General features: G+C 39.8%; 2 protein-coding genes and 1 long non-coding RNA gene across 4 annotated transcripts; 2 read left to right on the forward strand and 1 right to left on the reverse strand.

The window, feature by feature from the left end:
• On the forward strand, positions 1–10135 carry LOC146544299 (uncharacterized). Of its 2 annotated transcripts, XR_014883570.1 has the most exons (3): positions 1–1318; positions 1427–1702; positions 9541–10135. It is a non-coding gene; the product is annotated as an uncharacterized LOC146544299 (long non-coding RNA). The 2 variants fall into 2 exon arrangements; XR_014883569.1 differs by lacking the exon at positions 9541–10135 and having other exon boundaries at positions 59–1318; positions 1427–2960.
• Positions 4818–14322, reverse strand: EIF2S1 (eukaryotic translation initiation factor 2 subunit alpha). The gene is made up of 8 exons (XM_085224990.1): positions 14183–14322; positions 12067–12308; positions 11080–11159; positions 10129–10280; positions 8630–8736; positions 6660–6757; positions 5667–5810; positions 4818–5330 (listed from the first exon to the last, which is right to left on the reverse strand). The coding sequence occupies exons 2-8, from the start codon at positions 12305–12307 to the stop codon at positions 5205–5207; spliced, it is 948 nt and encodes a 315-aa protein (XP_085081116.1). The 5' UTR covers position 12308; positions 14183–14322; the 3' UTR covers positions 4818–5204.
• Positions 14310–22234, forward strand: ATP6V1D (ATPase H+ transporting V1 subunit D). Its single transcript, XM_010711552.4, has 9 exons — positions 14310–14468; positions 16285–16402; positions 16851–16930; positions 18194–18261; positions 19075–19119; positions 19599–19702; positions 20131–20197; positions 20780–20858; positions 21444–22234. Exons 1-9 carry the CDS (start codon positions 14428–14430, stop codon positions 21583–21585), a joined length of 744 nt encoding a protein of 247 aa, XP_010709854.1. The 5' UTR covers positions 14310–14427; the 3' UTR covers positions 21586–22234.
• The last annotated feature ends 829 nt before the right edge of the window (positions 22235–23063 follow it).

The raw sequence follows: 23063 nt of genomic DNA on the forward strand, positions 1-23063 counted from the left end.
TCTTCCCACCTATGAGATGTTAGTTAAACATTGAGCTGGCTCTGGTGCATTACCTGCCCTCTGGGGAGAGAAACAAAGGGAGGTCTGAAAAGGATCTCAAAGGAATTTCACTGAACTCAGAGTAATAAAAAACCACCGTGCGGTGAGTAAGCCAACACAGGCAGCAGCTTCACAACGGCAAATAAGGTGAGACACGGGACTGCATGGGGGGAGAAGCAGCACCATAGAACCGCACCTCAACATTTCAGACAAAGCTATTCCATGGAATTAAGCGCCTCATCTAGTAAGTGTATCTTCAAGACTGCTATAGATCAGAGCACCTCCAAGTGTATCATGTACAGTGAGCACAAGGAGAGCTTTACAAACCTAAATAAATTGCTTCAACAAATTTATTTTACTGAAGAAGCACCGAAGTCTCCCAAAGTCCGCCCTGCTTTCAGTAGTCGCTGGACAAGTAGGTGTAGTTGGGAATACGGGTGTACTTCAACTTAGCAACCTAAACTGCTGTGGAAGCAACTGCTTGGATTTTCAGAATGGCAGTTTGATTGGCAAACACTGTGCAGTGACCTCTCGAAACTCTGGAAAACCTCTGAAACAGTGCCTTTTTGTGCCTGAGCATTATTTCGTTTTTTAAAACCCAGGCACGGCAAACATATTTGATAGGTCCTGATGAAGTCAGTCAAAATGAGTAACAGTATTTCAGACAGCTGCAGCATACAGTCTGCTTGTACTGTGAGCATTTCCTGACTTGTAGCCAAATGGAGGTGATGAATGCAGATAAAGGTACAGACTGCGATAAGAAGCATGACGCACTGCACAACAGAGCATAACAGAGCACCCGTTGCTATACACTAAAAAAAAAAAAGAATAAAAATAGAGTTCTTCAGTCAGCCACGTTCTCTCAAGCAGCTCACTTGTGTTTGCACTCTGCTCAGACTGCTGGTCACACTTTCATGCATGCAGGAAATGGACCAAGCAAGTCATTATCTTATTTTTTTATTACATTTCTGCTAAGAAAGGAAAAAGGAGATACTGAAGGTGTTAATCATGACAACGTACTGGAGACCTCCCATACAACGGCCCTGCATAAATAATGAGAATTACAGTGGGCAACTGACTGCTAGTCAAAGTTAAAAACCCCAAATCCCATTTAAGCAAAAAGAATGCTGACTGAGATCTCAAAAGCAGGAACCCACCCTGAAGTGAGTGGTTCCTTCTGTACTCTGCTTGGCACTTTGTAGGCCAGATTGCTCCTCAGACTGCCTGAAGCAATGCAGTGAGCTTAACAGGACACGCAGAGGATCAGTTTCACTTGCAGGTATGTGGTGTTTTCAAAGATATCAGTGTAAATTTTCATAAAGACTAATGCTTGCTTGTTTTTTTGGCCTTTAAGTACAAAGGAACTGAACTATTTTTTTTTCTTTAGGAACAACCCGTATTTACATGCATAGGTGCATACATAAAAGTGTGCACTCAGCAGAATCTTGGGAGCAAAACTGATGTAGTCAGCAGAAAAGTAGTAAATAACATCATGTCACTAAATTATCTGTATATCAGAATTAAAGTTAACCCTCTACACATCTGCACTGTCCCACAGTTGTTAAACTTCAGGCAGTAACTGAAAGCATACACGCTATTCATCCAAACGGGCACTTGAAGATGCTACCACCGCTGAATCAAGGAAAAGCAGCCATGAATCAAGGTAGGAACAATACATTGATATTGAGTTTGTTTCTCAGAGCAGCATGCTTTATGTAACAGGCTCCAGGAATACCACGTTCCAGCACACTGTACTTGAGGTTTGCCTTCATGTTGTTCAGCTTGTTACTGCAGGCAGCCCGTAACCAGGTGGGGAAGGTAATTCCATACTGGTGAGGACAGGCAGGAGCTTGCAGAGAGCTCTGGCTCAGACAGTGATCTCAGAATTACACAATAATCAGCCCTGGTCCAAGTTCTGAGTGAGCACTTCTTTTTTCCAGTATGAAGACCACCCACAGCCCTACAGATGTATTTCAGCAAAATTACCACTAACAATGAATTCTACTGATGAAGAATGGTGAAGAAAAATCCCCCCCCCCCCACTGGTCAGCAAGCAACAGGTTCCATACCATGTAGTTTTGATAGACAGGAGCCTTTACTTACTCTAACACTTGGAAGTACTTCTTCGATATTTGGGATATTTGTAATACGCACGTATCCAACCCTCCCCATTCTGTAGAGGTTATGCAAGGCTAACCGACTGTCCATAGATTGCTCCCTGAGGCTGAGTAATAACAGATCTCTCAGCTTTGTAGGAAAAGGGTCACACACTGTGAAATGGGTCAGTAGATCATACTATAGCATGTGCCTGTCATACCGAGGCATGTGCCGGGAAGGCAAGTTCAAGCATTTAAGTCTCTCAGAAGAAAAGGATGAGCTTTGAACTATATAAATCTAGAAAGCCATAAAAAATTAAGCCTGTGGCAGAACTTGAAAATCACCATAAGGACTATTTGTTTCCTCAGATCCATTCAAACAGTGTTTTCCATACGTCAGCATAATATTTTGAGTGGCAGACAATTTTTTCCTTTTCAAGTGACCACAAAATACATCATATCCTAGAGAGTTTGCGTTAGGATGGCCAGGAACAGCTGTCTGCAGCTTCAGGATCACAGGCTCATGATTGAAGGGAAACACAGATTGCTTTATTTTATTACTGGTGCCTCCCGTTTAGTCTCCCAACAAGAAAAGGATGAGGAGAACCCACCCGAAGGACTTCTCCCATTTCATGCTCTATAGTTCCCATTGCATATTATGATGTAAACAGCATCACACTGGGGGATTACATACTTGAGGTTTTCCCAGTTTCTTAAAATGCTGAGACTTTGCCCCCTGGTGTAGGATGCCATTAAATCTTTAGTTCCTTAGTGGATTAGGGATGAAATAAAATGAAAAAAAAAAAAAAAAAAAAAAAGATGAAACATTTCTAGATGAAAGTGGAAGATGGCAAATGTTCCTGAGTATTCTGATGCAAGAGCATTTGTAAATTAGCTGTATAAACATGGCAGTGTTTGAAAACAGCTGTTCAGCTGTCTGTTCTCTGGACCAAAAAAATCTATGAAATTAAACACAGATCTGGCTACAAAGAACAATATGCCAGTTCCACTGCATCTGAAAAATAATGAAGGCCAGAATCCAACAAGAATAAAGCAAGGAATTTTCACTCTACTGAGAGCTAAACAAAATACAACCACCCCATGAAAGCTGGACACTCCTCCGTTAGCAGCCACTACTTCCTCTAATCAGAAACAGGATATAGGACTGCATTACCAGATGGTGTGCTTGATCCCATCTAACATTTGTGTTTCTTTGTATTAATGACTCCTTAAAGGATTCCCTAAGCAAAACTGTTATCAAATTGCCAAGCTTACAAAACTAATTTGAGAAATGAAAATCAAGCTGAGATCCTCACATCTGATGCTACAGTTACATCCACACCTTCCCCTTCAGTTGACTACATGAGCACTGTAGCAGAGACTTTGGTCCTGCAATTACAGTCTAGCAGGCAGCACAGCTGCTAATGAACAGGAATACATGACTTCACACTCCACAAAGATTAGCACACACAAAGCCCGTAACACTTACCGAAGTGCTTGGTAGGCAAAAACACAGACACACCAAACAGGCTGGCTGAGACAGAAGGAAACAAGTGCTAAGGTTCCTCAACTCAACAGGCTACCCAAGGCACTGACATGCAAACCAACGCAGTAGAATGAAGCTGTGCTCAGTGCTGCCTCAGGTACCCTGCTAGCAGCCTTACATCAGCCACATCAGAGCTCCTCCTTCCAGCTACTGCAATCCAGTCAGTTACTGACAGAAACAATGCCCACCTATTAATACAGCAAAATAGCTCCTAAAGGCAACATTAACTGTAATCCCTTGCTAACACTATTACAAGTAAGGCTGGCTCATTTTCAATGCAGTTTTTCACAGCATTACCTCAGTACAGATCACAGGAAGATATTTACTTCTTAAATACTCTGTTCTTTTGTCAGAGCACTCACATATTGTGAGTAACAGAGGTCAATTCACTGTTTTAGTGAATTGAGGAAGAAAACCAAAAAGTTATCAGATATGCAGAATACAACTTTAAACATGACAAGGCTGTCCTAACATCTAAAAATGCATTTTTTCATGCATTTACTCCTGAAGCAGCACAAAATAAGGAAAAAAGATGTGCAATATAGGATACAACTATGAAAAAAATCCATTAAAAAATCAGCAATTTGAACAAGTTTCATTTTTAAAAAGAACTGTCCTCTCAATTCCCACAGGCAAGGGCAAACTGGAGGTTTTTTCCCACTTTATGGAAAGCCCATCTCGTTTCTTCTCTTTTGAGGAGATAAACAGTTCAGCCCAGCGTAAACTAGATTTAGCACACATGGACTTGGAAGGTCATGCAACAGTTAGCTCAGAATACAGCACTATTTTGAAGTATGAATAAATTCATTAAAGCTCCTGCTATATTCACATACAGGAACAAAGTAACTATATTTCTGTTATCAACTATACTTATTGGAGCTGTAACATCTGAGTACCTAAATGCAGAAGAAAAACACTCCTCTAAAGAAATCTACATCAACAAACCTGTAAAAAACAAACAAACACACACACAAAAACACTAAAACATGATTCCACTAATTCTTGCCTTGATTTTAAACAAGGAGGCCCTTTTCGGTATTCCCTTTTCAGCATTAAAGGGGAATCACCAACTGATGATAGTTCTCCAGGCAATTTAACAAGAGATTAAAAAAAAAAAAAAAAAAAGAAGCTTCAGGTTACATAGCCCAGAACTTTATTGGATATTTGCTCAAATACATCCTGTCTAGAGTTGTTCAACCTGTGTGGTTTTCGTGCCTATAGAAGCTGCAATCACCAATCTGGAATTGTTATGTATTTAAGTGTTAAACGTGGAGCTGCAGCCTCCCTCTGGTCTTGAGATCTGTGTCTTGAATATGACTTGGCACCTTTCTTTTGAAGGATTCAATTTGTAAGTTGCTGCATCAAATGTTACTCAGGAGATGCTTTATTGGTCTTTTAAAACCAGTAACATACTTCAAGTGTTTGCATTTGAAGTTTTCAATACTGGAAACATTTAGTCCAGAGTGTTTGCAATGGGGTCTCTAACTTTTCATATGCTTTCTCTTCTGAATATCCCAGAGTATTTAGTCTTCGGTTTTTGCTTCCATTTCCTCAGCATCATCATCTCCATCCACTTCAGCATTTTCCCTCTCCAGTCTTTCCAATTGCCTTGCAAGCTCAGTCTCATCTGTGTCAGTAACAACTTTAGGCTGAAAAAAAAACCAACAACAACAAAAAAAAACATGAAAAACAATTAAAAAACACTGTCTGCAGATTGAGAAGGAAAAGAAAATTAAGGTTGGTGGTTCTGATTCTAGATCAAGAAATAAAATGTGTATCCAGAGATTGTTTAATAAAACAGAAGAAACATAGAATTTTTGGTCATTCGATTATTTCAGGAATACTGAACTTTATGCTTTAATTATTTTTTTTCCAAGTTCCCTAATGCCTTTTGCTAAAACTTCTCCTAGTGCTACGGATCTTACTCTACTTGCAAAGTATAATGAAGTAAATCAGTTACATTCTAGAACGCAAAGTGTTCTCACCTCCATCTGCACATTGAAGACTCCTCTCTTCTCCTCAATTTTCTCTTTAATGACAGCCATGGCTTGATTCAGAACAGAGAGTCCTTCAGTTCTCTCCAGTGTTGTAGTAGTCATCACATACCGAGGAGGAGCTATCAGATTGATCTATTGCACATCATAGGGAGGAAAAGAAAACCAAATAAACAACAGTAAAACATGCTCAGTAGAAGAAAATAAACATTTTCCCATTAGAAAAGCTGTTTCTGAAAGCATGCATAACTTGGAAAAAAATAGCACACAAAAAACCACACAGACTGTCTAATTCCTGGTACAAAAACCAATTATTCCTACGTGTTATGCTCATTTAGACAAATACTGCTGAGAATACCAACTCCCACACCGTTTAAAGCAGTCTATCACTAATTTTTCAATTAGAAGACTGTGACAATCAATAGGTGGGTTGTTTTTTTTTTTCCCTCTAAAGACAACTGGATGGGTACATTATTTATTTTGTTATAAAAAAATCATTGTAAGAAAATATTTTCAAGCACTTGTAAGATTTTTCAAAACACTCAGTAGTAACAAAGTGAATAACCAACCTACAGTGTTTGGAGTGGAAAATTTATACTTAGGTATGAGCAGCCCTTCTTCCAAACATATGTGGACAAAATATTCCTTATATTCCTTTCCTTACAAAGTCTTGTTTCTGAAAATAAAGTTTTTTGCTCTCTAACTGCTGTAAAGCTATATAAAGGAACACTAATACTTAGTATGCAAATAGTAGACAATTAATTGAAGAGAATAAAAACAGCTTCTTGATCTTGGAATGAACTTGAAAAGCCACAGCACAGTCACAGGAACAACTGGGATCACATAGCAGAAAAGAAGTCTTGTGCATGTGCTAGACAGGAAAACTAGGAAGCAAGGACCCAGCTTCCCTCAGCTGTGTGACTGTGACAACTGCACAGTACTGAAAGCTTTGCTTTGAATTTCACAATTAAGACAGACACTTACTTTAATGGGCATGTTCTCTGTGGAACAGTTCAATCCTGCTCTCAGAGCTTCTTTCACTGCATCTATACCTTCATAACCATAACATGCAACCTCGATATCTAGGACAGATTAATAGAAATTAATAGAAATTAAAGTTATCAGAAGCTGTAGAAACTTAAAACTTTTTTTTTAACTTAAGCTTTAATATAGTTTCTTAGCAACCAGTGTTTACTCACAATGATACCCTCAGTATCTTCCAAAATAGAAGTAGTATTTCAACTTCTTGGCTTGTAAGCTGATGTAGATGTCTTAAATTCTTTAGATTAGACCACTTGACATTGTGCTTTGAAAATTCTAGATATGAAATTATGCACTCATATTCACTCACTCTCTGTCCAATAAACTCAACAGGATAATAGTGACGCATTTAATTGTTCTTCAAGAACAATGATATATTTAACATGGAGAGATCAAGGAATAAGTACTGAAGGAACAAAAGATCTATCAGGAAAATCAAAACTTGAGAAAGTGCACCGCCACAAATTCAAAGAAGTCTGTCAACAACTACAATAAAAACATCACCTTAGAAACATGGAGAATTCTTATTATTTTGAAGATAAGTCATATTAAGATACAGTTAAAATAATAGCTAGCTATCGCTTTTTATAAACATTTGGAAAGGAAATGAAGGCCTAGGCTTGTGTTGGTCACATCTATAATTTCCTAATTAGTTTTAAAAGATTTTTATTTTTCTTTTTTAAAATCTATGCAGCAATGGTGCGAGAGGTTACTTCTACAGAGGAGTTAATCTCCCTCCCAGGTGACTGACAGTAACACCCTAATTCTCAGCTACAACCCAAACATATTCCCAGGAAAGCAACCCAGTCAGCCTCAGCCTCAGGATGAGACCATAAGCCAACGGAAAATTTGTATGCTTGAATTACAAATAAGCTCAGACCATCAGAACAAAACAGGCAAGAAAGTATGTGAACATGCCCTTCAAATACTTTATTTTCAAAGCTAAGCCAACTGTTGTTTACGTTAGCAGTTCCATTCTTCATGGCCATCAAATCCTACTCGCATATTTGAAGTTTGTTAACTCCTGGTGATCTAAAATAATAGGTAAAATTTTCATGATCTTACTTTCTGTGCTCCCTTCTTTAACTTGATTGTCACATGGATATGGAATATCTTTTTTTCCCTCCATAGCAACCAGTAAGTGTCACTGCTCTTCAGTGTACACTCGCAGAGCAAAGACAATTTCTGAATGCAGTTAAAAACACAACACTGCTCACTGACTACATGTTTAATGGCAAGTATGCTTTTAAGCTGTTTGGTTAACTGTATAACCAGATCTACAGTTTTATAGCATCTTAAGTAGACTGGAGCTGCATGCTTGTTCTGCACCAACACTGAGCTACTGAGACAAAGATGCTCAAACTTTATGAATACATTACACACAAGCCTGGCTTAAACTAATGTGTCCAGCTGAGTGGTTTGCACTCAACCAGCAAGAAATACAACTGGAGGAAAGTCAGAACTAATCATCTCCGTTTATGTATAATTGGACAGGACATTTGACCTAGCCATGCACACAAAGATCAATCACCCTAATAGGGAACAAAAGAATTTAACACTTGCAATGACGAGAAAAAAAATATAGATATTACTGAATCCGTAATAAAGATATTTAAGTATTTTGTGTGCCAGTGCAACATGATTTCATACACTAGAACTACTTCTGTGTCCCAAGGAATCTGCATGTGGAGTGCGGGAGCAGTGGGAAAGTCAAACCAGCTTGGACTTGGAATCAGGATCCATACAGACATTCTGCTATCACTTCCCAATGAACACAGCTTAATTCTAAAAGATCAGCTTCTCTCAAAATTCAGCACCACGAGCCACTAGTCTGAAATGAATTTATAGTTTACAAGATACAGCCTACTTAAAGTGTCAAAAATCTATTCAGTAATGATCTGGAAAGAACTCACCAGCTCGGATTTTGACTGCTTGTGGAGTCAGACGTCTGTTAATATTGTCAATCAATACACGCCTCTCTTCCTCTGTGAGATCTAGGCTGTCCAGGATGGCAGGATCTCTGAGCCAAGACAAGAAACAGCACAGAAGTTGTACTGAAGTGAGATACGACACCACATGAACCTCTGACATTATTTCAATATTCTTACACATAATCATGTGGATCTATTAGCAAAGAGAACACACAAACTTCTTAAGAGACTGCTGAAATAGTGGAAGAAAATAAAATAAATCTGTTTACAGTGTATTTTATAATGGAAGCACTTAAAGCAGACAGTTTACCTCGTCTGCCTCTTTCCTCTAAGAAATCAAACAACCAAAGAAACAGTACTGTCTACTGCCTTGTACACTATATATAGAATGAGAAACACATCTAACTGTTGCCATTTATGTTTCCTCCAATGTGAAGATAAACTCACAATGAGCCTGAGGTTTTTGAGTTTTCATACAAAAGAAAGATTCCCATCTTTCTACAAAGTAACACATTACTCTTTAATAATTTTTAATAATTTTTAACAGTAACTGGATCACAGAGAGATCTATCTGCTGGCTACATTCACAGCTGAAGAAAAGATAAAATTTTTTCACACGCTGTCATTTCTCTTTATTGCCATATTAGTTTTATCCCAAATATCTCTGAAATTAGAAAATAAAAAAGCAGCTCCTCTAAGGCCTATAGCTGTTTTCTCTTATCCAAAACAACAAAAAATGATTTTAAGCCAATGAAAAAAGTAAATTAAAGTATCATAAATAAAAAATATCAACAACAAGCAATCTTGGTGCATACTCGCTTAGAATCACTGTTTCCAACTCTTCTGTTTGTAATTCCATTTCTAAACTCATCATCCTATTTTCATTCTTTCAGTTTGGATGTGCAAGGAACCAACAAACCCATCTGCTGCATTTATAAAAGAAAAGTTCTGCCGGTGACAGACAAACGAGCAGCAAGCTGAAATCTCTTCAGACAGAACTATATACGATAAGAACACCTGATGCAGTCTAAGAACAGGTAAATTCTGACAGAGAAACCAGTATTAGTGCTGCTGCTTCTACTAGAAACATCACAGGCTCATCTGTAGCCATATAAAACTGTTCAGTGTTTGTAATAATCTGTTTCCTCTTAAACACATTCTTCAGTGAGTGCCTCAATATTCATCCATATCAAATTCTGTTACTGCTTTTAGAAGACTAACTTAGGCAAAATTTGATATTCAAAGACAGATAAGAAAACAACTCGAGTCTTCTTTCTCAAGAGCATTGGAAACTTGAACAAAGTAGTGAGAGATAACTACACTAAGCAACTGGAAGACTGAGATCAAGAATCAATAAGTGTACTCAAGCAGCACATTCTTCTCAACTGATTGATCCTTGAAAAAAATTAAGATGTATCTATTCCAGAAAATAATTCCTTGTCATTATGAAATAAATCTCTAAAGACAAAAAACATTCTTACGAGACCGCATGCTTGAATGCATCATAAGCACCGTATCCCGGTCTTTTGTACTTGTCATCAAATACCCAGGCAGTCCTCTGGAACAGACTCTCAAGCTGCTCATCCTTCGTGTACTCCAACACCTCAGCAACGTGGCGAAGAATGCTGTACACCTTGAACACAAAAGGGATGTTAAAAAAAAAACAAAAATGGAATAACCCTCCCCCTCACTTATCCACTCTCACATAATGACCAACTCCTACTCAGTTTGTGCAGCATAAAGCTCAGTCCTGCAGATGACAACCCAGACCCCAAATAGTTGATAAAAACACTGTAAAAAATATCAATGATTCAGTGTTTGGATTCTAAATACTGCATGACGTTGCAAAACAATATTTCCCTATATTTAACAATTGATTACAGAGTTCTATGTGCCCACAAAGCATCAAAAGCACTTCATTAATCTAAACTTCAGCTGTGCAATTACGAAGTCAAAATAATTATCCCATGGAAACTGACAGATGAAGTATAATCAGGTTGTTAAAGACTCAGTATACTCGTACATTTAAAAAAAAAATCAGAGTCAAATTAATAAATAACAGTAAGCATTCCTTTCAGAAACCTACGACCACAGAGCAATAAGGGTGAGATGCAATGCCTTAAACTATCTGCATCCTTCTCCAATAAAATTTGCCTGATGTGTTAAACTAGGATGTTTCTGGATTTCTAGCATTTAAATGTCATCCTTTTAATACAGATTTTCAACTGTCACCTTACTTGATCTATTAATTACCTAATAATCAGTTTTCCACAGCACTCGGACAGACTGGTTATATATTACATGGGAAATGACAATCAGAGTATGCCTAATAAATGAGAATACAACCTCATGCTGCGTTACATCTATGTACTTTGGTCATTCAGGAAAGAAGACAGCAGCATACAGTACCAGAACACAGAAAAGCAACTTACAGTCTTTGATTTTGTGAATTTGTCTTCGCATTTGATTGCCTCCTCTGGAGAAACTCTTCTTTTTGACAGGTCAATATAACCTACCGGGGAAAAACCATTTTGGAATTGTCAGACACCACACAAACCAAGTCTAACTGCTTCATGTGAAAGGTGTAACAAATGCTCTGGCTCAAGACTTGCCCACTGCCTACACTATCCCTATCAGCTGCTAAAGAAAGTAACAAAACTGAAGGTTAATGATTTTGACCAAATCATAATCCAAATTAAGGTATCAACTTATTCTTTCAGCTGCAAATGCTTACAACAGAGAAACTATTCTATTGTATTCTTGTAGGCTTGTGCCTTAATAATTTCCCTCCCAACTCAGAAGAAATTTGCATAGTATTTCATCAATTTGTGATCCCCTTTTTCTGTCACTGAACACTGGTTTGGTAAAAACCACACTAGCATGCAAAGAACTAAGCTCAAAAACCATGCCCTAAATAGAAAATATATTTAAAAAAACACTTTAAAGTCAAAGATTCGAATGTTCAGAACACAGGAAAAATCAATTTGTGACCTTCTATAGAATGCACGTAATAATTACATACATATGATTAATTTTATAGGCAAGATTCAAGACACTGCAGCACAGGACAGACTGCAAGCATTACATTCTACTACTACGTTAGATGACCTTTCTCTCTTCAGTCAGGACTTAAAATCTGCACAGATATCAAAAAGAAACTCCACTACAGTTTGTTGACCAAACACTGAGCTGGCGAGTACCCATTTAAGCAAATCTTTGGTGATATGACTGACCTTCATTAACCCAATAAGCAAAGGGAAAAATGGTCATAAACATCAGATGGCTGGATGATGGTCTATTTAGCTTAAGTGCCTCACACAAAGAACTCCTGGCAAAACTACTCATACTTAAGCAGCCCAGTTTGTCCGCATTTCTCTTTATGAATTCTATCTTGATATAGCCCATACATCCCCAAATACCTTTCTCTTTGTCAACTCTTATGACCACCACACATTCGTTCCTTCCAATGCGGATGAGTTTGTTTATGGAACGAATACGTCTTCTGGACAGCTCACTGAGAAGGATCATGCCTTCGATGTTGTTGTATTCTAGCAGGCTGACGTAAGCACCCATTTCAGCAATGGATCGAACATTGACCATCACTACATCTTCCACCTCTGGAAACTTATGCTGGTAGAACCTACAGCTTAGTGCTGGCATTCTGGAATGTGAACAGAAAGAAACAAGGTTGACTTATTTCAGAGTACGTAAATGCCTTCGCCTACATAAGTGTTAAAAAGCAGCCAAGAACAATGAGGATAGAGAGGAACACTAACACTAGAAAGAGCAAACTAGGATAAGGCTCAAGTAGCATACAGTTAGGTTTTAACAGATAAGCTATGGATTAATTGGTATTTTAAAATGAGCACAACTTTTTTCTTTTTTGCAAGAAAGTAAAAGTTTGCTACCCAGACTTCATTATCAATGTTGTAGTCTGATAGAGAGGAGACTTCAAGTGGTGAAAAGAAGGCACTGCACTCTTACATTCATCCAGTTCATAAAATAAAATTAAAGTTGGAAACTAGGCTTCAGCAACAGGAGGACATGGGAGAGAAGAAACCCACAGCGCTAACAGGTATTTCTATAAACACTGTTAGACAGCATGCGAAAAGCAAAGAAAGTAAGAGGTAGAGCAAAATTTCTCCTCTACTGAGAGGGTAGAAACACTAGAAAATGGTTTTCTAAACTCAGCACAAGATGGCTGGAGAAGTCTTGCAGGAACTACTCCTGAGGCCACCTGTCAGCTTTCCGAAAAAATAAAGGAAAGAATTAGAACAGAAGGTTGAAGTAGCCTGATGTGAATGAAGTACTAAATAGAACAGACTTTAAAAATAATTAAAAAAAAAAAAAAACAACACAAAAGAAAACCTAACATGTAGATAACCAGAAGGAAAAAAACATAAGTTGATAAACAAAACAGAATTCCTTCACTGTACTTTAAAAAAAAAAGCACACATTAACATTTCTTAACCACATAGCAATAAAAACAAATGCTTAACCTGCTTCACTTCCCCGATGAGGGCAGCGATGCATGCACTCATCTCTGCTAACCAGAGTTAGCCTCACTCCTTTTGTCTACACCTGAAAGTTTAATCCAGAAACTTAAGAACACTTCAGAAGCAGGCGCTCACAAGGCTGAGTCAAACACACACTTCCTCCAGGTTTGTTACATCAGCATGTCACAGCACTGCTCCGGAACTTTAGGATGATAATGCCAAGCTCTACAGAAAACACAGCCACACAATACACAGAAGGCTGCATTGTTATTTTCTTTTTTAACGTTCAGAAAGGGGATACAAACTAGCAGAGAAGCAACAGAAATGCTGGAGCTTTCATGTAACTCCATCTAATCTGAGACCTGAAAAAACCACCGCTAAGCTTAAACCCCAGCGTTTTACAGTTCACTTTTCTAGTCCATCAAACGCAGTAAGCGAAAACAGACCAAAGACAGATCGCTGTGCATTTGTTGCTCTCCTCAGACACCAGCGCTCGGCGTTAGTCCCGTACATTGGAAATGCTCTCCCCTCCCTGCAGGCGTTCAAGGCCAAGCTGGACGGGGCCGTGAGCAACGCCGTCCAGAGGGAGACGTCCCTGCCTATAGCAGGGGATTGGAACTAGGTGATCTTAAAGGTCCCTTCCAGCCCAAACCACTCTACGATCTTCCCACGCCGCTGGAAATGCTGAGGCTAAGCTTTAACCCCGCCCGGCTGCACAGGCCGGAGCAAGAGCCGGAGAAACGAGACCGACTTCTGGCCGGCCACCTCCCTCGGCCGCAGCGTGGCTGACGCGGCCGCCGGCGAAAGCCGCGGGGAGACGGGAGGGCAGCGCGGCGACGGGAGACGTCCAGGGAGCCCGGAGCCGCCGGGCCGGGCCACGCGGGGCGCCGCCGGTTCCTCTCGCCCCGTCCGGGCCCAAGCGGCCAGGCCCGGCCTCGGCCACGCCGCACCCCTCCCGAGCCCGCACGCTGCAGGACCGGCGCGGTCCGGTCGTAGGGCAAGAACAGAGGCCGCGCGGCGCCGGCGGAGCGGCCGTTACCTGGCGACGGCCGAGGGGTCCCGCTCTGCGCTCGCGACACTGCCTCCCGCGCTGCCCCCGCTGCCGCCTCAGCGTGCGCCCAGCCGCCGCTCCCACTGCGCGTGCGCCGGACCGCCTCGCATCGCGGCGCCCACTGGGAAACCCCTCCCTCCGCCGCGGGGCGGGGCGGGCGTAGCGCCGCGTCACGTGAGCGGCGGCCGTGGAGGTGACAGCCGGACCGGGCCCGTTCGGCCGCCGCCGCAACCATGTCGGGCAAGGATCGCATCGAGATCTTCCCATCGCGGATGTGAGTGTCGGCCGGCCGGCCCCGGGACCGAGGCGCCGGGTTGGGAGGGAGAGCTCCGGAGTCGCTTCTTGTGTAAACGCGTCTTTAAGCGGCCGGAGGCTGCGGGGGTCCTCGGGCGGCTCGAAGCCAGCCGTCAGCGCGCACAGACAGCCCTGCTGCTGGTGGGCTGCACGGGACTCCATGTACGAAATAAGAGTGCGTGTGTCGGGGAAAACGCACAACTCAAACAGCCGCTGCCCTTTGCAGCTCCACAGAGGACGCCGATGTCGTTGTAAGACAGGCTGGCCGTAAAGCCTTTAGAAAAAAAAGCACAAAAAGGGAAGTGCGGTGTTCAGTCAGATTTCCAGTAGCTTCCCAGAGAGCAGCAGACGGTGTGTCATGCGGTCAGGAGTCTCCTGACGGGGCTCAGCACAGCAGCTGGCATTGCAATGAACACAAGCGCTTAAAACTGACGAACTGATAGAAATGCCGTTTTAATGGTCCCATCACATTCCTCTTTAGAACTTTCCAGCCTCGGGGAGAAAGGCAGTTTCAAATTTTTTTGCCTAAAATGAAGTTGGTGGCTGGATATAGTCTGTATGGAGGGCGTTTTGCAGGATGGAAGCTTCAGATATAAAATAATAACCCTTCCTTCATTTTTCAGCTCAGGAGATGTGAGGTAACAGTTTATATGGAAAGATTAATGTGCTGCTTGGTTCTCTTTTGAACCTCAAGTCAGAAGTAAATGATAGCACCTACCAGGTCAGCTGCTCTCTGGCTCTTTTCATTCCATTTACGTGTCTGAGGATGAGGCACCTCAGTCTCTTTTAAAAGATATCTGTTTTGCGTGCTGCCACAAGGATTTAACATTTACCAAATCTGTTTCGGTGAGGTAATCGATCAATACCTTGACAGGAGTGTAAGTTAGGATGTTAAAAATACAGGTGGCCTATCTCCACAAAAAAGTTTTTTGTTAAGTGACAGAACAGAATAGTTCAAGGTTTATTTGTTTCGTGCTGCTGGCATGATCTTTGCTGTGCTGGCTACGATTGCTTACAGAAGCTGCTCAGCCTCCTTGATGGTAAATATGACTTTTTTAATGCTCTCTTAGCCTGTAAGGGCTTGCTTGAACCAGAAAGGGAGCCGGTCTCTGGCAGGTGGTGAGCAGAGTGTGAAGGTAGTTCAAGGTGGTAACAGGGATCTGTTTGTTGGAAACATCGATTGCTTTTTTGTTCCTGGACTTTGTTTTTCTCATGAACATTCAGAAAGTGCGTGTGCTTCTTGTAGACTTCAATGGAGTTATTCTCATATCAAGCCAGTGGAGTGGAGAAGTGACTGTGTTCAGTGTGTAGACAGGATCGTAATTGTGCTTATTTTTTCCAAGGTCGGAGAGGAAGTGTGTAGGCTTCTCTTTACAGACCTGAATGTTGTCCTTTGTGCATTATAGCTCCATAAACAAAGCAGTAGCTTAAGTTAGCGTAAGTGTAGTGACTGAGATTTTAGTTAAATCAAAAAGATTCTTCAAATTAAATATCCTCCACAGCCGAGAGGGAAGAGAGATTTAGATGCTTCTTCAGTTCATAGTTTTGCACCAGAAACTTGGAAGTGTGCTACTGGAAATAAATAAATTGAAATTGTTTCCTGTTGTACCATGCTGATGTACATGGCTTCATGTACATCATGTTCTGATCATGAAATGTTCTCCATTGCTTCATAATTAGTCATACAACATTTTCTGACATGGTCATAAGTTTTTTTGTTTTGTTTTGTGTTTTTTTTTTTTTCCCTTAATGCCTTTGGATGATGCAGGGCATGTTTATTTCTTTTTCTGTAACAGGGCTCAGACCATCATGAAGGCTCGTTTGAAGGGAGCTCAAACAGGTCGCAACCTCTTGAAGAAGAAGTCTGACGCTTTGACACTCCGATTCAGGCAGATCCTTAAGAAAATTATTGAGGTAGGCAAATTAGAATTTTTCTCTCTTAGGCTCACTTGATTTGAAATTTGTTTGTCAGTTGTGCATTCTCATTCTTCTAAGTTCATTAGATAAACCAGAATGTAGGACAACATTGTGGATAACCCATTATTTGTAAGTGATGCTACTGAGGACAGGGGAGCATAACTCTGCTTTCCTAGCTGCAGCAGTATATAAATTTAGAAGATTTCAGTAGAACTTAGTAGATCTTGTTATATACTACCATATTGGATAGGTTTTAATTGTATTTCATTTTTTACCATCTGAAAATTCTAATTAGCAGGTTGAGAGTAAACTGGAGATAGAGTTCTCTTTCTCTTTCCTTCTTTCTTATATTTCCTATTATTTTCTTTATGTTGTTAATTATTCTTCTTTGAAAAAGAATAATATACCTTGAATTTGGTGTCTCTTTTTAAAAAAAAAACAACAGACTAAGTTGCTCATGGGTGAGGTGATGAGAGAAGCTGCCTTTTCACTTGCTGAGGCAAAGTTTACAGCAGGAGATTTCAGGTAAGGATTGCTGATCTTATGGGCATCCTTTTTTGATTGTTGATTTCTCTTTTGGAAATAAGAAATTTCTTAAATGAACTTTTAACAAGGATAAAAAAGGCAGCGGACATGGTAGGACGTTAAGGTGAGAGACAACTGCAAGAGAGCGATCATTTGTGTGATGAAAACAGGTAAGAAGAGTGAGCTGAAAAATTAAGAGAATTTATGTGCAAATTCTTGATTTGAGAAGGAGTTGGATTTTTCAGTTTAGAATCTAGAACACAGGTAAACAAGAATATTCAGCAGAGTATTGGATTACGCATTATCTTGATTTTTGTTGTGGACTTGAGGTCGGGATCTAACATGTGATGTTTTCTCCCAGTAAAACATTCAGGGGTTCTACTAATTGTTTTAGCCTCTTGTCTCATGACCACTTATCTCACTAGGGCTAGCGAGGGCTTTTTGTGGACAGGAGAAACTAATCTTTTAATTGTATTTTAATAAATTACAATTCCAACTAGGCTGTTTGTGTAATTCATCCAAGCATACGTCAGTCTTATGGAATAAAGTTGGGGAAGTGTTAATGATTCAGCTGATGGTACCACCAATTAATGGGGAAGAGCTCAGTGATCAGACACTGTAGTAACCTGTGTGCTGCTGGAGGGCAAAAGGCATTTTTGCCCTTTCATCTGGATATGGCGCTGTTTCCTGTCTTAACCAGGTATAGTATTTAGCTATAAACAATAGTCAGATTCCACCCTGTAAGTAAATTGTACTCCAGTGGAAGAGCTGGTACAGTAACCTGTTCTTGGAAGATCATAAGACACTTTAGAATCCTTCAGGGTGAACTGTTGTACCAGCTCAAGTTTGTTAACATAGTAAGAGTTAATGGGTAAACAAACTTACTTATTACTGTTCGGAAGGAACAAATAAATATGAATTTGTAGAAATGAAGAGTGTTGTGGTCTTGATCTGCTTTTAATCCTTGAAATTGCTTTCAGTGGGGAGAAAATCTCAAGTTGATTAAGATTAAACGTTCTTAAAATATTTTAGTGTCATTCATCAGATAACTTGCTAGTTTTTAGAAATGCTTTGTGTACTTGGTCTAAGACATTTCCAGAGTTACATTTTGTGAAGTCTGTTGCTTTTGTTGCCAAACACTGTAGGAAAGCCATTAGCTGCAGATAACAATGTTATCTGATAACTATTTCTCTTTGGATATAATGATGAAGTAATGGACCACTTTGGTGTTTCTGGTTAAGATACATGTTTTCTTCCTTACAGTACCACCGTGATCCAGAATGTGAACAAAGCTCAAGTCAAGATCAGAGCTAAGAAAGACAATGTAGCAGGTGACTCTTTTGTAGACAATAGGCATTTCAACTTTCAGGGGAGCTGTGGGAGCACATTCTGAAATCTGTAAGAACGTCTCCAAACACCATCTGTTCTTTGTTTCTCTTATTCATCTAACAGTAGGAACACTTATAATTTGCTAAGATTTTTCAGATACAGGAGATAATTTTTTGTTTAGTCATTTGTCTCTCAGAAGATGAAATGAATGTACATAAACTGCAGTCCTAATTTCTAGATCTTCAAACAGAGCATAATTGTCATAGAGAAACTTCCACTGCTGAAAATAGATCAGAAAATAAAGTACCAAGATTAAATACATTTCAGAACATTAAGTATCTATAATTGTTTTTGAATAAAACAAGAAAGATTAATCAAAATTGAATGATTAAGGAATATTGAAAATATTCCTTAAGCAGGGGGAATCCACTGCTGTAACCTACTGTAGAGAACTAACTTCAGTAGTGTGGTTGGACTGAATGATCTCCACAGATACCTTCCTAACCCCTATGATTCTTTGATTTCTCTAAGTACAAAATAGTAATATAAAATTGAATATTAAATAAAATGGAATACTCTGAATTTTTCACGTATCTGGGTCCATTATCTCAACATAATGCTGAAATTCCATATTAAAATAGCAATATCAGCATAATTTAATCTTTTCAAACTATATAGGAAGATTTTGGAAACAAAGCTTCTGAGCTTACAGAATTTGTCAAAAGCATATTGACTACAAATGTGTTGTACTTAAAAAGAAAAAAATATATTAACCTTTATGTTCCTTTACACAAATTTGCGTTCATTCTTGTCAGGTGTAACCTTGCCGGTTTTTGAGCATTATCAGGAAGGAGGCGACAGTAAGTAGAAAACATATTCTGCCTTATGTGTACTCATAGCCATTCTGTGCTAATAGAAGAATACTTGTCATGCCTTGCTGATAAGTCAGCTTACATTATGGGCACAAGAATATTTCTTTTCTCCATATTTTGCTGCTTGCAAAGCTATTTTTGCTTTGTACTGTTTCTCTAACATTAAGGGATTAAATATGGGCTATAGTGGATTTTAGTTTACTAAATCAGTGAGTTTTTCAGATGAGGAGAAGCCTTATTTACCATGTCTTTGAGACTTGCAGATCTTACAGTGGATATAGACAAACAGTGGTTTGTAGTAGCACAAACAATATGAAGGTAGATTTCTTAGAAGGCAAAGGCTTTATCTTGCCACTTTCTGAGCTGCCTGCATCCCTCTGGTTTGTAAAGTGCAGACACTGCTTTTTATCTAGTAAGAATACACCATGGTAGCATTAGCAACAAACCTTATGTTGTTTTTTTCTCAGGCTATGAGCTGACTGGCTTGGCCAGAGGTGGAGAACAGTTAGCTAAGCTGAAGAGGAACTATGCCAAAGCTGTGGAGCTGCTTGTGGAACTGGCCTCCTTACAGGTTGATGGGAGAAAGAAATGTGGGGGTCTCTGATTTCTCAGTTCTGAACTGGAAGTATAGTCTCAATGACTGTAGCTCATTACTTTCAGCTGTATTATAGGCTTCTAGTCCCAGTGCTTTTACCAAATTTCAACCCTTTTTCAGCCACTAAACACAGTTACAATACCTCTTCACATTCTAGAGCACTAAGAAGAAATTTTGAGGTAGTGGTTGGAGTATAGTTTGTAGCTGAAGCTGCTAGAGTTCAGGGTTCAGATGTAATCTGGTAATAAACAGTAAGAGCACCAACATTTCTAGAAACAGTTCTGCTTCTATCAAGAATGTAGTCTGTAAAATGAGCAGCTTTGGCTTCCAAGCAATGTTTGGTTTTGTGTGTAGAATAGATGGAAATGCTGAGTTCATCTTGTTATTTGTTCCCATTCCATCAGACATCCTTCGTTACTTTGGATGAAGCCATTAAAATAACAAATAGACGTGTGAATGCAATTGAACATGGTGAGTATTTTTCCTTTTGGGATGCATAGTGCTTTTGTGTCTCTGTGCAAGATGGGGAGCTGAGTCCTGGAAGCTACTCTTCTTTTGACTGATTTCCTGTTAATATGATTTGAAACCAGTTTAAGAACTCCTGAGTACAATTAGAATAAAACATACTGCAAAGGGGCTGGAGTACAGGGGGTGATAAGTGTATACGCAAAATTATTTAGAAAGTTGTACTGAGAAGCTGCAGAGCAAAGATTGCAGAAACGTATTCTGACATGTCTGCCACTGACCTGTGATCTACTTCTTTAAGTGTGTATACTAGAAACAAGAGGGGATTGTCTCTATGTCTTAAGGTGTTTTAATAACTATTTCTGTAGTATTTCCTAGCATAACTTACAAAATTTTGGTGGTGGTGTTCAGTAGAAAGGTGGCAGTGTGTTTATTATATTTGGATGGGGTGGCAGAGTGGGCATCCAGACAGCCTTGGTATTAAGAATTACTAGAATAACTTTAAATAATCTTCTGTGCACTGCATTATGGTAACTTCCCAGGTAATATAGCGGTGGTCCATCAACTTCCTGATTTATATTTGTTTAGTGATTATTCCCAGGATCGAGCGTACTCTTTCCTATATCATCACAGAACTGGATGAAAGAGAACGAGAGGAATTCTACAGGTAACTATGTAAAACAAGACCAGAGTGTTCTTTTTCACAAATAGACTGTACCTCAGAGTGGACAGCAGAAAATTATTCAAGAAATGAGGCAAAGAACACTATTCTTACTGTGTACTGAGTTTCCAGACCTGGGCAACTGAAGAGCTGCAGTTACTTGTCACAGTTTCATATGTAGCTCTACCACTGGGTTGTACATAGCTGTCTTTATCTTTCCTCCCGTGGGAATGATGGAATACAATACTCTGAGTTCTTCTGCTTTAAGGACACCTCTGCCACAGAAGCCAGTGTTCTGAGAAAAAGATGTCAAAGTTGAAATTAAACAAATGTAAATTGTCTTCATTCAAGAAGAGCAGAGTAGTATAATACAGCACTTGCTTATGGTCAAGAATGTAATTTAGAATTTGGGTAAATAAGTCAATCTGCAGAGATGGTGAATGTTGTTTAAGTGCAGCATCTAGTGATAATTTCCTGGTGAACTTCTCCAGGCAGCTTTATCACAGCCAAGAGGTATGGCATCTTTGTTGTTGGTCTGTTTTATGGAAACATCATGTTGCTTTCACAGATAAGCCACATTTCTTTTCACAGGTTAAAGAAGATCCAGGAAAAGAAAAAGGTACTGAAAGAAAAATCTGAGAAAGAACGGGAGCTGCGGAGGGCTGCTGGTGGGGAACGTGAACCAGCCAATCTCTTAGCAGAAGAGAAGGATGAAGACCTTCTCTTTGAGTAACCTGATGCAGTTGTTGTATTTGGAGCAGGGGACCCAAAATACAGAATGCCCATTTACTGTATAATTTGGGACATTGCCTCAATCATATTTATGTGGCTTCTCAGTTTGGTGTATAAGCCTGCGTTGACCAGACTGTGGATTTCTCCTGGGAGATTAGAAATCTGGGAACTCAAATACAGCATTTGGAAGAAAAGGAGAGAATGAATAAGGTGCTTTAATATCAGGAAGGCCTTCTGTTGTGTGTTCAGCCTGCTTCTTCACGTAATAGGAATGGCTGTCCACAACCGTTCTTTTTTAGAGGATGGCTTTGGATTTGCCTAGTTAGATTCCTTTTTAATTGCTTCCTTTGCTACTACAAGCAGTGGGAAATGTTATTTAAGGAGGGAGATGCACGCACTGTTCTCTATTCCTAAAATGTGAATTAACGTGAAAGTTGCTTAAAGCAGGTACTGGCACAAGTGAAGTAAAATGCGAGTGTAGGCAGCTCTTGTTTTCTAACCTGTTGATGAAATCCATAGTCTTCTGTGATTTATTTCTGTTGCACGATCGTTACCACTGGCCTAAAACATCTACGGTTCTAACTAGTGATTCTGCCAACTTGTGTACTGTCTGTAGAAACAAATAAAAGTTCTAACTGTTGAATACGTTATGCCTGGCTCCTGATTCTAAAAGATGATTGTCTGAAAAGCTTGGAAACTGTCACACTGATTTAATAGAAACACAGAACAGCTTGGGTCGAAAGGGACATTAAAGACCATCCAAGTTCCATCTCCCCTGCTGTGGGCAGAGCTGCCAACACCACCAGAGATTAGGTTGCTCAGAGCCCCATCCAACTTTGCTTTGCATGCCTCCAGGGATGAGGCACCCACAGCTTCTCCAGGTAGCCTGTGCCAGTGCACTGTCAGTCACTAATACCTCAGCCTTCTCAATATCCTGGGTAACCATGTCTATTGCCAAGTAACCTTTCTTTCCTCCAAGCCCCCTACTGGTAACATTGAAAAGGCTGTACATGCTGTTTGAACAGCCATTTTTTGCACCTTTTTAGACTAAGAGCTTTGTAACAGTGTCATTCCTCCTACTTCTACAGATGGCAATTTATCGTATAGCAGTTTATTACCTTATCTGGAGTAGAATTCAGCTGAAGATGGGTTCAAGTTGGTATAAAGTGGATGCTGGTCCAAAAATCAGCAAACAAAATTTTATTCTGGAACTCGCTGCATTCTGACACATGACATTCTGTGGCTTACAAACAAGACGATGGGCATGTCCCCCTGTGAAAATGTATCACATCAAGGCAACTTATGGATACCTAAAGCTTGTGATGAATTGTGATGACTGATGAAGCCTTTGAATTTACCAGAAATGAAGTAGTGATTAAAAGTAAATTAGGCAGCAGCTATAAATAAACAGAGTAAGACTGCAGAGAGAATCTGTAGACCTAAGAATGTATTTTGTTCCCTTCCAACACCACTTATCCT

This window comes from Meleagris gallopavo, chromosome 5 (genome assembly GCF_905368555.1).
Source record: "Meleagris gallopavo chromosome 5, MGAL_WU_HG_1.1, whole genome shotgun sequence".
In the NCBI taxonomy this organism is placed as follows: Eukaryota; Metazoa; Chordata; class Aves; order Galliformes; family Phasianidae; genus Meleagris; species Meleagris gallopavo.